Source organism: Natrix helvetica (genome assembly GCF_964273705.1).
Source record: "Natrix helvetica genome assembly, chromosome: 1".
Lineage (NCBI taxonomy): Eukaryota > Metazoa > Chordata > Lepidosauria > Squamata > Natricidae > Natrix > Natrix helvetica.
This window is the reverse complement of record NC_138548.1, coordinates 90,052,314-90,067,573: the sequence shown is the minus strand read 5'-3', so window position 1 is coordinate 90,067,573 and position 15,260 is coordinate 90,052,314. Positions and strand designations below refer to the sequence as shown.

Here is a 15,260-nt window from a genome sequence, read left to right as displayed (position 1 = left end):
TTTTTGAGAGAGAGAAGAGAGAGAATGAGAGAAAGAAAAAAATATGCATGTGATGCGCATGTAACCTTAAGTGCTTATTTTTCTTATAGGAGCCTTACGGAGTTGTATATGATCATTTCATAATCCTTAATCTTACATATAAAGTGGTCCTAAAGATGGTGTATAAAACTAAATCGATCACCCAGTAAACCGTGAACATATTTATTTAGCAAATATAGTTAGCCACCCATCCCATAAAAAAGGATTTGGGTGGCATGGAAATATAATAAAAATTTAAAACCATTTTGAACAAACAGAATACTAATACTGTACTCAGAAATGACTCCTACACATATACAACCACTCGGCTTTCAATTCTTTCCCCTCTTCTCACTTTCATGAATTTAAGTTTACAATAGGATAATGGGATGAAGAATAGAATAGAATAGAGGGTGCTTCTATTCCCTCCTTTATAACCCCTTAAAAGTACAGAAGAGATCAGAAAAAACTATGTGGCGGATAAATCCGGTTTAGAAAGCATGAAACGCACCATACTATTACTTCAAGTTTCATATCATTGGCATCTTTTCTTCTTTGTGACTTTGCAAAAACAATTCCATATGTACATACCCATCATCATATTTTATGTGGTTGCAGTCCATGTAGTTTGGCCCATAATACATAATACAACATGTGCCACTTTTCATGCTTGCCAGACTCGGGTGACCCGAAACTTTGCTATCCTTGAGAGAACAGCTACTCTGTGTTCACATGGGAAAAGCAGAGGGGATGCTGCTAATCATTTACTTGCTTTCACTGTCATTCTATCATTCCTGTAAGTGATGACTTGGATATAAATTAAGCTTTCAGGAAATATTCTAATAATACTTTAAATGGAAAATTGCATTACATTTTTGAAAAACAATCTAAACAATGTCTGAAGGAAAACTGGACCAGTTTCCAAAATTAGTTTGGACTAAATATGTTTTGACAGCCCTTCCAGAGAATGGTTTTGAGGAAGCTGCTGGGCCTTAGAACTGCATCTGTCCCGCATTTTTTAAAAAAGCAACTTATGTGTTAGCAAATGTTCCCCTATCCTTTTTCCCTCTACTTGCCCTTGCATTTCCCCTCTACATGAAAGAGATGGGAAAACTCCATAATCGATGATGGGTCTGCAAAATGAAAAAGAACAAATAAGAATTCCATTGCCCAAATTGTTAATACTACATATAGATTCATACAGCCTCATCCACAAATTTGTTCTGTTTGTAGTAATTTGCAGACTGTCTAACCCAGCTGTAGCTTGATGAAAGCCTGTCAATTGACTGACACTCTTGCGATGTTTACTCTTTTTAGAATGTTTACTTCTGTTTGTGTGTCTTTGCACTTTAATTGTGGTCTTGCCTATTTAAATTTGGATAACAAGCAAGAATAAAAAAAGGCAACTTATTTAATTGCTATAATGAATTGCTTTGTGTTATGTCTTCTTTTGTGTGCTAGACTGAAAAAGAAAAACTGACATGGAAAGATCGGTTCCCAGCATACTTCACAAATTTTGTGAGCATTATTTTCATGGTAAGCATTATCTTGGAAACATTATTTTCATGAGCTAGTTGTCTTCTCAACAATAGGGAAACTTTTCTTAAAGGAGGAAACAAACCTTTCCTTTATCTGTCCAGTTTTTGGATTATATTTAACTTTTCCTAATTCTCCCCACTTTGCCATCTTCTGCATTGGAAGTGCAAATTTCATAATTTCCAGTACATTTGCATGGTGCCAGCTTAGGGAGGGTTCCATTAAATGATATAAAAATTAATGAATTGGCTTGTATTTTTCAAATAACACATTTATTTAGCTCTATAATGAACAATAATAAAGCTTGCAATGTTCTGCTTATATTTCTTTCTCGGATGTCTGTGCCCCTATAACTATGCTCTTTGTACACCATATTTTGCCAAACCTAATATCTGAAGAGGAATTTAGAATCCACAAAAAAGTTATTACATTACTGAAATTTCACAAGAATTTAAAACTAATTTAAGGGGAGCAACGTAAGACATTATATTGCTTTGTTGAATTGACATTACCTTGAAAACAGTTCCTGGGAAAATCATAAGTCAGATCATGAAATGGGTTTGCAAGAAGGTGATTACTAGAGACCAACAAGGCTTTATTAAAAATAGGTTATGTAAGATTTTAAAAATTATACTGCTAAAAAAAATGACTATAGATTAGTAGACCAAGATAATGCTGTGGATGTGGTGTACCCAGACTTAATGAGGCATTTGATAAAATTGGCCACAACCTACTTCCTGATAAAATGGAATGATGTGGGATGGATGGTGCCATCACTATATGGATTTGCAGTTGGTTTCGCAACTGTGCCCAGTGCATGGTCTCTGTTCATTTTTAGAAATGAGTTCAATAAAGGAAAAGAAGAGATGCCCAGCAAATTTGTGATGAAGCAAACGGGAGGATTGCTAACCCCTCAGATGACAAGCTGAACAGAGAAGCTCAAGACTTAAACATTAGGCTTTTTCCAACAAATATAGTTCCATGTCAAGAAACATAGGATTCTGCATTTAGATAGGGGGGGAAAGATTTTGCATGTACAAGATAGGTTCAACAGTAGGAGTTGGGAGTAAGAGCTATGTGTCTTGGTAGAGCACAGACTGATCATCAGTCAGTAGCATGCTGCAGCTACCAAAAAAGCTAATGTAATATTGGGCGCATCAACAAAAGTATAATGTGAAGATTACAAGAAGTGACAATTCCACTTCATACAGCTTTGGTATAGCACACATAGAATACTTCATTCAGTTTTAATCATCACAATGCAAGAAGGATACTGAGGAACTGGAAAAAGTGTAGTGAAGAGCAAACAAATTTGGTGAGGATTACAGTCTATAAACATCTAGATATTATTTAGTCTAAAGAACAGGAGGCTACAGGGTACTTGATAGCCTTCCAATACTTCCAGTCCAAAACAGAAGGACTGTCACAGAAAGATGGTGTGGTTCTAAGAACCAATAGGCGGAAGCATTATCATGGAACCTCTATCACTAAATATTCTCAATTAAAGATTGGCAACCACCTAGCTGGGATGGTCTGAAGGTGAAGATTCCTGCCTTAGGTAGAAAATTGAACTAGGAAGCCTCCAAGTGTTCTTCCAACTCTATAAGTCTAAGAATATAATTGCAGGGTTTTTACTAATAGATAACAGTGAATGAAACCATAAGCAGAATTCATAAGCAGAATCATTATGTTATGGTATTTTCTTTATTATTCTAACTATATTGTGTTTAACTTCATAGCTGATATTTTTCTTTAGTAGTATAATACTATAGAAATGTTTAGTTTATCCATGTGGATTATAACCATTTCTCTATAAACCATATGGGAGCATGCAGCTTTTATAATATTATAATTGGCACATGCAATTGAAACATTTCCATGCAAACTACATCAGGTCATAGTAATATTGTGAACCTAATCTTTCAATAACTGGTTATGTCCTTTTCAGATTGGACTGACATTTGCTATTGTTTTTGGGGTTATTATATACCGAATCTCCACTGCAGCAGCTTTAGCCATCAGCTCCACTCCAGGAGGCAGGTCGAATGTTAGAGTGACGGTCACAGCCACTGCAGTAATTATTAATCTGGTGGTGATAATAATCTTGGATGAAGTATATGGCTGCATAGCTAGATGGTTGACTCAGATTGGTAGGTACATATTCTCCCACTATTTGATTTAGAATTATGATTTCATTAAACAATCTGTCTAATGATTCAGCTTTGACTTTGCAAGCAAAATGACATAGGAACAAATTCTGAGATAATAACATAAAAGGGTTCTTGGCATTAAGACAGTCTCGTCTTTCAGTAACTAATATTCAGTTTAATTTTAAATGTGGAAATTATTTAAATTCATTTAGAGTCTTATCATCTTGGTGAACCAATTTAAAACAAGACAAATAACACGATTTATCTTCCTTTGCAGTCACTACTTTAAGAATATAAATCAAGAAGTAAAAAATGGAGGGGTCCAGACTTCCTTTCAACAAAGAAATAGGCATTTCTTTATTGAAGTGGGGGGGATCTGAAATACTTTTCTAGTAAACTTGTAATCAAGCCAGATTGACATTACACATACCATATTGTAGGGATAACGGTTGTGTATCAGCTCTGACCATTTTATTCTAGATAATTGCCAAGTGTAATCGATTTTCTAGTTCCACCTTTTTCGATGAAGACAAGACTCTATATCAGGGGTGTCCAAACTTGAGAACTTTAAGACTTGTGGACTTCAACTCACAGAATTCCCCAGCCAGCTTGGCTGGGGAATTCTGGGAGTTGAAGTCCACAAGTCTTAAAGTTCCCAAGTTTGGACACCCCTGCTCTATATTCACTGCCACAAATATCAACCTGTATAGTAGTCATTGACTTGCAATTATTTGTTTAGTGACTGTTTGAAGTTACAATGGCACTGAAAAAAAATGGCTTATGATCATTTTTTACACTTATGATTGTTGCAACATCCCTGTGATCACATGATCAAAATTCAGACGCTTAGCAACTGGCATGTATTCATGACAGTTGCAATGTCTCAGGGTCGTGATCACCTATTGTGACCTTCTGACAGGCAAAGTCAATGGGGAGGCCAGATTCACTTAACAATTGTGTTACTAACTTAACAACTGCAGCAATTCATTTAGCAATTCTGGCGTTTCATGTGTTTGCCTAAAATGGACAAAATTCACTTAAATTTGGGGCTCAATTGTGTTCCTAAGTCAAGGACAATCTGTATAATATTTAGTACTTTAGATTAATCTTCCAGTCACTTTTGCATTAATTTCATTTACCTCAGAGGTTCCAAAAACAGACAAAAGTTTTGAAGAACGACTTATCTTCAAGGCCTTCCTTCTGAAATTTGTGAATGCTTACACACCCATTTTCTACGTTGCTTTCTTCAAGGGCCGGTAAGTTGCATAGATTAATTAATTGCTTCACTAGTATTTTATGCTGTTCCAGGGCTCTTATTCAAACAAGGACAGCTCTTTAGAGGGATTGTCACTTGAGTTTTCTAGGCTACACCTACCTCCAAGTATTAAGATCATAAAAATTAACTGAATTAATTATGCTAGCATGATAATTTCCCACTGTGTAATGTTAGTTATGTTTCTGTTAGGAGCACTTTTTCTGGGCACAACAGAAGCCTGGTTGGCTTATCAGTGTACATTAAGAAGGGATATTGCTAAATACTGAGGCAAAATACACTTTCATCAGTTAACATTTGAGTGTTTACTCAGCAGATGTTGATGCTGTTTTAAGTTATTACAGGTAGAAGCATTTACAGAAATAAATGACAGTCAGCAGCTTTACTGTTTAGGATCATCACCTTGAGGAATATTATTGAAAATTACCACAATGGAAAGTTTCCACAAGCAAAGAAAGTTGGGGAAAGCAGTTTTACTGATATATTTCCTTGCTCTGTCTTGAAATTCCGAGGGCTCTTAGGTCAGCTACTAAACCAGTGTCCAAAACTATAATCAGATACTGGAAATGGCAAATTCAGACTTTTTTGAACTCCATTCATTGACAGAAAGGAATTCATCCAATAAATGAATTAATTGGATTTTCCTCATCATATCCACAAGATATTTAATATCATTTCTTTTAATCATATTTAACATTAATAAACCCAGCTCAAAGGCAAATTACTTCTTTGGGAAAATGTCACTGGTAATGTTTGTGTTGATAAAAGTAAATATATTCCTGGTAGCTAGATTTGCTTTTCTCTATTTCTTTCCTCTGAAACTAAATTAATCATCCATAGTACAATGTGTATCTGTGTAGAATGATTCTAGAGGCACGTAAAATATTGCAGGAAGTGTCTGAAAATTTGTGTCTGTAACAGAAATTCTAACCATTGTTTCCAAATTGTCTAGATTTGTTGGACGCCCAGGAGATTATGTCTACATTTTTCGTTCTCTTCGAATGGAAGAGGTAACTGTACCTTATTTGTTCATGTGTCTAGAAAACAGCTATGAACATTCTGTTGGGGTATACGAATGTCCCTAGTTTTTTTATTTTGTTTTTCCCTTTTTTTAGTGTGCTCCTGGTGGTTGCCTGATGGAATTGTGTATACAACTTAGCATTATAATGTTGGGCAAACAGCTGATTCAGAATAATCTTTTTGAAATTGGCATCCCGTAAGTACTAAGAAATAAGAAAATATTAGCTATATTCTCAAAATGCTTGCATATCATCTCTTGATAAATTGTGTGTGTGTGTGTGTGTGTGTGTGTGTGTGTTGTTTGACATCCATGCAGTGCAAGAAAATGTTAGACTGAGGATACACCAAAGTTTAAAATAGTGTGCATTTGTTTTGTTACTATATTATTTGTTTTGTTAGTTCAGTGCATTTTGTTCTTATCTAAAGGATTATTTTTCTCTGCAAATAATTCATTTCTAAAACAATTAAGCCATATTTATTATATTGATTGAGAATATTATAAAGAGGCAGGTAAGGTAATTTTTGTTTTTTGCTTTTTTAATTTTGCTTCATTTTCCTTGAAAGGTGAATTGTCTTAAATTCAGGATTCTTTTTCTTATCAGTAAATCTTGTAGCCTGCATTTCAACTGTGTTTTCCCAAAGTATTGTATTATGTGACTTAATAAATAAGAATTATGAGTCTACAGTGGGGCCAGGTTCAACCAAATTGGTAGATAAAGTAGAATAGGACAAAATACTCAAGTTAGTATCAAATACATAGAATAAAAGTCTTATGTGGCCATATTTTTGAACAGGATTGTAGAGGCTGATAGAGATTATAATAGACCAATAATTAAGTCTTCATGTCTCTTTAGGAGACAGTAAAGAAATTTGTTTATTCTTTTTAATTTATTTTGCCAGAATCTTTCAGATATTTGGACCTCTTATTTTCCCAATAAAGCTATTCTAAAAAGCTGGTCCTGTGATCTAACATAATTTGCTTTAAACAGAATGGAACTTCAGGAAAACCTTTATTATAGTGCAGATAACATAAAAACAGTGAGGGAGTGTATATTAAAAGTGTTGGGCATTTTCACAGGATTCTTTGGATACCATTTCAGATACTAGAATAGAATACTGCCATTCAGCTACAAATAATTTGGGAATTTGCTTTATTTCTAAAAGAACAATAAAATACTAAAAATGGAGAACCAAATCTCAAAATGATTTTACAAAACATATAAGCCATCTAAAGCAATTAATTTTTCCTCATTCTTGTTAGGAAAATGAAAAAATTTATAAGGTACTTGAAGTTGAAACGACAAAGTCCTGTAGATTATGAAGAGCATTTGAAGAAAAAACAGCGTTATGAAGTAGACTATAATCTGGAACCTTTTGCAGGACTTACTCCAGAATACATGGAAATGAGTAAGACTTAAACTATTTAAAGTGGGGTTTCCTAGCTGATTACCTTTTCTGCATTGAACCAGAGTTTTATCCATTCAATATTTTATTATCCATTTAAAATGGATGTCCCAAATGTGCTTTTTCAAGAGGCAACTGGACTTTCTGGTTTTTCTTTGAAGATGTTTTACTTCTCATCCCAGAAACCTCTTCAGCTCAGAATCTCCATTGACATTCAAAACGGATTTATTGATCCAGCCTGACTGTTACTATGTTTTCCAGTTTTCTAGTTCTTTCTTTTTTTCATGCAATTATGATTCAATAACAAAAGATATGTTATCCCCTTAAGAAGTTTCTATTATTTGAAGTTTCATACGTATACTTTCCAGAGGAGTAACCTTGATTAGAAAGTTCAGCTCGCATATACTTAATCCAATCCCAAATGGATTACAGTAATGCTCTACAAACAGCCTTTGAAGAGCATTCAGAAGTTTCAAGTGCTGCAAAATGTAGCACCCTGAGCAGTTATTTATGCCACCAGATTAGTGCTTGTTGCACTTGTGCTCTGAGAGCTGCATTGGCTGCCAGTTTGCTTTTGAGTTCAATTCAAAGTGCTGGTTATGACCTTTAAAGCCCTACATGAGTATGTCCCAAAGGTGCTTTTTCAAGAGGCAACTGGACCATCTGGTTTTTCTTTAAAGATGTTTCACTTCTCATCCAAGAAGCTTCTTCAGCTCTGACTGGATGGTGGAAATGGAAGGATTTATACTCCTTGCAGACAGCTGGTCATTTGCATTATTTTAGAGAGTCATTGAAGCCACCCAGAGGTTTGTTTGTGTCATCAGGGTCATCTGAGTGGTGCAAATGGGTATGGAGCCTTCTTGGAACTATTGAAAGGGCTGTGTTGTAGACTGGAGATAGTCTGTTGAGAGAGTGCTGTTCTTGGATGAGAAGCAAAACTTCTTCAAAGAAAGACCAGAAAGTTCAGTTGACTCTTGAAAAAGCACCTGGATGACTGAGAATATCCATAGACATCTACATGGAGATGGTTATTTGAGGGACTGTCTCTTCCCAGTTACATCTACCCATCTCATCAGGCCTGGCATAAGGAATATATTATGGGTCCCACTTGCTAAAGAGCTTCATCTGAGCAGAACTAGGAAGAGAGCCATGATACCCAGTCTTTGGGACATCATCTCCCCTGAAGTGAGATTGATCCCAACCCTATTGGCCTTCTGAAAACTTGGTTTTGTCATGGGGACTGGGAATTCCATGGGAATATGGAGCCCACAAAACAGTTGTATTGTGTGTAACATTTTGATTGAATCTCCCATGTTTTCTGTTTATGGCTTTTAATTGTTCTAAATGTTTTAATGGTTTTGTTGTTTTGATAATTTTTTATTTTTGCTATTTTAAATGTATGGGCTGCCCAGAGTCACATATGTGAGATGGGCAACTTTATGAATTAAACAAAGTAAATAAATATACAAATAAATCAAGTTAATTTATTAAAGCAAAGACAACAAAGAATCTTGTAGCTCATTAAAAGTAAAAAATGTACTAGGTTTCATAGACTTACATCCACTACATGAAATACATTATTTTCTCTTGTGTTAGGAATATAGGTAGATTCATAGTTTAGTGGAAGTTTGGGTGGGAGTATTGTAAAAAGTGAAAGCAGCATGCAGTTAAATAAAAGAAATGTTATCCAGAAATGCTCACACACAATATATACATTTATATAAAATAGCCAGTAGCAAATAGTATAACATTTCAAACACAGAAGTACATATAATTTGTGTGTAGTATGTAATATTCACTGATTTGCAGGGAGGTTGTGTTTTAGAAAGCAAATTCTACAAGAGTAAAATTGGTAATTGATAGTAGTTTCTTTTTAAATCTTCAGTAATCCAGTTTGGTTTTGTAACCCTGTTTGTTGCATCCTTCCCATTGGCTCCCTTGTTTGCATTACTAAACAATATCATCGAGATACGTCTGGATGCAAAGAAATTTGTCACTGAGCTTAGGAGGCCAGTTGCAGTGAGAGCTAAAGATATAGGTAAGTTAGTAATTATTTATATAATATCTATAATTTGTAAATATTGGTTAGAAACAGAAAATTGAGTGCCCTGGTTTATGCAAGATAACCACTAAATACTAGCTAGTGTTCTTTATTTGTGACAGTCTGATCTCAACAGCTAGGAAAGCTCTGTTATTCTTCTCTTGATTTCTATCCTGTTTTTATTTTTTTACTAAAGGAATGCAAGTAATTATAGATGTTTGAATAATCAGTGTAAATACCATGAAAAATTGAACAAAAAAATGTTTCTCCTTAAGGGTTTCACTTCATGCCAGCAGGCATAGAAAGAAGGGGCCATTTGACATCCTTAGGAAAAGCATTCTAAACTTCACTGTAACTACCAAAGAATCTGTGTCTCTTGGTTCCCAGCCCCTTCAATAGGCTAAAGACTTAAATGAAGAGCACAAACAAAGGGTTGTAGCAAATTCATCATTTACCAGCAGAACTGAATCATCCTTCTATGCATCCACTAACCTGTTCAAAAAGTAAAAGATTCTCAGAGGCAAAACTGGAATGCAGAAAAGAGATTGGGGGGGTGGGGTGGGGAATGACAAGAAGTTCCATGTTACCCCATAGAATGGAATGTAGAAATGAGGGAATATACTGTAATCTAGAAATAAACAAACTCACCAGTAGATATTAAAAGAAATATATTTCGCTTTAAACTTTGAACTAAAGAAAGGATGAAAAAAAGTTAATACCGTTGCTATTATTTATTTATAATATCTAAATAATTTATTATATATGATGTATTAGTGACATATGCATTAACAGACCAGATCCTATGAAGCAATTACAGGTAGTCCTCGACTTACGACCACATCTGAGCCCAACATTTCTGTTGTTAGGTGAAACATTTGTTAATGGTTTTGAAACAGATGCTGGACATTCATCTGTTAGAGATGCTTTAGAAGTAGAACCTGCACTGAACAGTGGATTGAACTAGATCAAGAGTTTTTAGACTTTTCCGCGCTGTAGAAAAAAGATCCTGGCATCTCTGATCAAAGGACAAAATTATAAGAATAGAACAGTGGCTGCATTTACTTTTGCCTCTACTCTCTCACACAGCCCCAACCTTAGGGGTTCACTGGGACAGAGTTTAAAAACCCCTGGCCTAGATGACCTTGATAGTCCTTTCCAAATCGGTGAGTCTGTTATCAGTGTTTGCGACAATACTTTTGAATAGCTTGCTTGTCTTTTCCCAGGAATATGGTATAATATCCTCAGAGGGGTAGGAAAATTGGCTGTGATCATAAATGTAAGTATTTTCCCCCCTGTAAATATATATGAAGACAAAATTTTCATTTCTATTCAACTATTTTAAAGGTTTACCCTAGAATGGCTAAAGTAGGAGAGTGTGAATATGCCTGGAAAAGCAGCCATAAAGATGGGCTGACCCTTGGGCTAACCTCAGCTCCTCCAACTTTTTCCCCCCCTCACATATGCTCCAGATGCTTCTCTTTTGTCAAGAGGCTCATCTTTTCTATCCATTACCTCCTTTTCCTTTATCCCTTGACTTCGTTTCCTATTTCCTGTATGGTCTAGAGCAGCTCCGTGGCAACGTGGCCTCAAGACCTACGGATCCTTCACTGACTGTCCATTGTGTTTCCAGACTGTAGCTTTCTCACTTCTGAATGCCAACATTAATTCTTCTCTTGTTTTGCTCCTGGGCTTGTTAAGCATGGCATTCTTTGTCCTTTTTCTATTAGGTCAAAAGGGAAAGTTGGAATTGGTTTTTCTGTAGGTGTTGACATCATAAAGACGTTTCCTAAAACAAAAGTGAGCAACTAGCAGGCATCTAATCCAGTGGTGGGTTGCCAATTTTGTTACTACCGGTTTGGGCATGCTCAGGTGCGCTTGTAACATTTCTGCGCATGCGCAGAAGCGGGTGGGCGCAGCATGCCGCCGCTGCTACTATCATTTCACCCGATCTGGGCCGAACTGGCAGCAACCCACCTCTGATCTAATCTGTAGCTCTTTAGATCACCCCACGGAAAATGACAGAAAAGCCAAATGGCCAACGTTTGGCAGCACAATTTTCAGCTAAAAAAAGGAGAAAATGAAACGATATCAGGTCCCCAATAAAGACTCCCAAATTGCCTTAAGCATCACTGGGAAACCTGCAGCCTGACAAGCTAGCCTACAGGTTAAGAAAAAGTTGTGTATGCTAAAGCCAAAGAAAATTGTTCAATTCTATGGATCCATATGGAAAAGATCCACTTTTTATTCTAAATATTAAACCCTCTTCTCTCTTCTGAGATGGTATCTGCCCTAAGAACAACAGCCAAACATTTCGTGTAAGATTTACCTTAATTATGAAAGATAAAAAGTATTAAATTTCTGGATCCAAATAAAACTCTTTGTCACGTTTTTGTGCATCTGATAAAACCTCTAAATGGAGCATTTGCACAAAAAGCGCCCAATTTCAAAACAATGAATGCAAAAGTGATTCAAAATTGCCCCCAGCATGCAGCATAATGAAAACATCAGTGTCCCACACAGTATTTGTTTATTGATAGTGGGGGGGGATGCATGTGTGTAGCAAAAATATTGTGAATAGCAATGTTGGAAATTTGGGGCTGTTTTCTGAAAGAATTTTGCAATTAAAAGGATGTCAATGTTGAAATGCCTATAACCTTTTTTCCACCTGATGTTAGCTTTCCCCGTCAATTTCAGCTGCTTAATTTGCTGCACTTTTAGAGTTTGAATCTCAAACCACCATGGTGCAAAGAAAACCATTAGCCTGTTGATCCAATGATATGGTTTGAACCAGCCTGATTCATGGCAGTCCCTGCTGGGGGAGAAGACAATTGAGTCTGCTTATGTAATGAAGTGTGGCCTGAATATCTGCGCTCATTCTTTACTTTTGTGGCTTAGGCATTTGTGATCTCATTCACATCTGACTTCATTCCACGCCTCGTGTACCTGTATATGTACAGTGAGAGTGGCACCATGCATGGCTTCGTGAACCATACACTGTCCTATTTTAATGTCAGCGATTTTCAAAGAGGAACTGCTCCAAAAGATGATATGGAGCTTGGCTATCCAGTGCAAATATGCAGGTATATAATGACATTTCTTTGAAACAGCTTTCCCTAGACCATGCCTAGGATATTTAATTGTCATGCATCTCATCAAGTCTCTTTTAATTTTCAGTGTGTTTATTCTAGGCTGTCTATGTATTGAAAAGTGCCATCTTTCTGTAGATAAGGCTGCCTTCCCCCCCTTTGCTTCTATGTCAACACCATCCCTCCTCCAATTACCACGTAAAGTCAAAGGCACAAAAATTCAGCTAGTAGAACCCCATTTTTGAAAATAGAAAGTCTTTTCTGTGACAGTTTTATGAGCTACTTTCTATACCAGGGATCTTCAAACTTGGCGACTTTAAGACTTGAGAACTTCAACTCCCAGAATTCCTCTGCCAGTATGATTAGCTGAGGAATTTGTGAAGTTGAAATCCACAAGTCTTAAAAGTTGCTAAGTTTGGAGCCCCCTGGTCTAGAACTACAAAAGTACTTCTCTGATCCATTATGATTAGTTTGGATCTACTCTCTGCCAACATATGTCTCTCTCACACGCATGCATACATACACACAATACAATAAAGCTATCCTAAATCACCTCATCAATGAATCAAGCATATTAGCAGATATGTAGCTTTAAAAACCCAGTAGCCATATGCTCCTTAATCTAATATTCTTTTGACACAGAAATCCACAATACTACAATATAATTTTTAAAAGGGAAAGTTGTCACTGCTCTTTATTCCCCTCTGCCTCTAAATTTCCATTATGGTTATACTAATTCGTCAAAAAACTGTTTCATACATATGCAAATAGTACCAGAGACAATTTCCATTAGCTAAGAAAATGCATAGCTGCTATAATGATTCATGGGCATATTGAGAAGACCCTGTTCAAAGAACATATCTAGCTCTATTAGGTCATCTGAGTCTTTCAAATATTATAAATGTTATACTCCGTTATTCAAAAAGTGCCTAAATGCAGTCCTTTATATGCCAGATCTTTGTAAGCCCTAATTTGTCTTCAACATTGAATTGTGGCTGGACCTCTAAATAAACCAGAGATAAAATCTCACTAATTCATTAATTACTACCACATAAGCTTGCTCAGTTTCATTTATGTTAGAATAAATCCCTGAATTGCTCTGATATATTTCCTCCATATCTTGTATGAATCTAATTTTGATAGCCACAAAACTGCTTTCTTGATTCTCAGAATGTATGCACTTTGCATCCCAAATTCCAGTGTATCTACTTTTCATATATCTTCCCTATTTTTTAAATTAAATGATACTACTTAGAGTTTGTATTAAGACACTTTTTCTGCTTCATTCTCCTTCCCGCTTACTTAGCCAGTTGGACTTGGGAGGGGAATTGATAGCCTTGTAGGATGCCTCTGAACTACAACCCCCAGTATCTGTCATTGGCCATTCTACTAAGACTGCTGGGAGATGAAAGACCATACGTTTGCTGTCCCTACCCTAGTCAGGTTGCCCTACGCTTGTTTCACTGCACTATAAAGCCTTACATATAATATTCATGGCATTCCTCTTTCTATGTCCTTCCATTCAAATATTAATAAATGGCTGCATACTTGTCTGCTGTATAGCAAGCCAATCCTTTTTCTGGAGAGGATTTTCAGTCAGTGTTTCCTTTTCTAGACTCTGAGAAAAGCTTGTTTTTTTAATATAATTTCACATTTTTCTCCAATATGTTATGCAAAACACATAGAGCATCCTATCTCTTCAACAAAATACATGGAAGCACAGCAATTCACTAACATGTTATTCTGGTAAAGCAAAAGAAATGAGCATAACAATATTTTCAACATCAGCAGTAAACTCAATGTAGTGACTGACACACTGACTTTAGTTAGAGATGATAGATGATAATGAATGGAGGTAGGTAGGTAGGTGGATGGATGGATGGATGATAGATGATAGATAGATAGATAGATAGATGATAGATAGATAGATAGATGATAGATAGATAGATAGATAGATAGATAGATAGATGATAGATAGATAGATAGATAGATAGATAGATAGATATATAGATAGATAGATAGATATGTAGAATTTGACATGAACTAATACATTTTTCTCAGAACCTTCTGATTCTCAATTCTAATCTTTTTTCAGATACAAAGATTATAGAGAACCTCCATGGTCTGAAAATAAATATGACGTTGCAAAAGATTTTTGGGCTGTGCTTGCAGCAAGATTAGCATTCGTAATAGTGTTTCAGGTAAAGTACAATCAAAATTTGTCTTTTTTCCCCTAGAAATTAAACCATAATAAAATGAATACATTGTGTTTTAGGACAGTATGATATCTAACATTATTTGAAAAAGACCATGTCCATATCATATTTATCTACTAGGTATCAACAACATTGTCAAATTCCTTATTCTTACACAAAAAGCATTTACAGTAAAATAAAAATTATATTGTAAATTTTATGAAAATACTGCACTTCAAGATTTGCACTGTGGCAGAAATTGTTGCATTGCACACAGAGACTCTCGAGTATACCAGAATACCAGCAGTTCAGTGAAGACTGCCCATATGAGGATTCAGCTGTTCCCATTTGTTGTCTCTTGTAACAGTAGGTAAGAATGATCTTGAATGATGAAGGGAAGAGATGCTCCCTAGGGAATAAAAAAGAGGGAGAGCCTGCCCCTCAATAATGGGCAGAGAAAGAAACATAGAAGGGATCCACCCAGGTGGTAAAAAGAGATGGTAAAGTAGCATTCCTCTCTAGTCTACTTGGGAGGCT

At 35.8% G+C, this 15,260-nt stretch overlaps 1 protein-coding gene across 1 annotated transcript in view; it reads left to right on the top strand.

The window, feature by feature from the left end:
- The window catches only part of ANO1 (anoctamin 1), a 124,173-nt gene that overhangs the window by 101,942 nt on the left and 6,971 nt on the right, over positions 1-15,260 (top strand). Inside the window, exons 17-26 of the mRNA XM_081934152.1 lie at positions 1,480-1,554; positions 3,503-3,704; positions 4,849-4,960; positions 5,930-5,987; positions 6,093-6,193; positions 7,259-7,404; positions 9,287-9,439; positions 10,666-10,718; positions 12,338-12,522; positions 14,624-14,729. Of these exons, the coding sequence (XP_081790278.1) occupies positions 1,480-1,554; positions 3,503-3,704; positions 4,849-4,960; positions 5,930-5,987; positions 6,093-6,193; positions 7,259-7,404; positions 9,287-9,439; positions 10,666-10,718; positions 12,338-12,522; positions 14,624-14,729 (1,191 nt within the window). The remainder of the gene's footprint in view (positions 1-1,479; positions 1,555-3,502; positions 3,705-4,848; positions 4,961-5,929; positions 5,988-6,092; positions 6,194-7,258; positions 7,405-9,286; positions 9,440-10,665; positions 10,719-12,337; positions 12,523-14,623; positions 14,730-15,260) is intronic.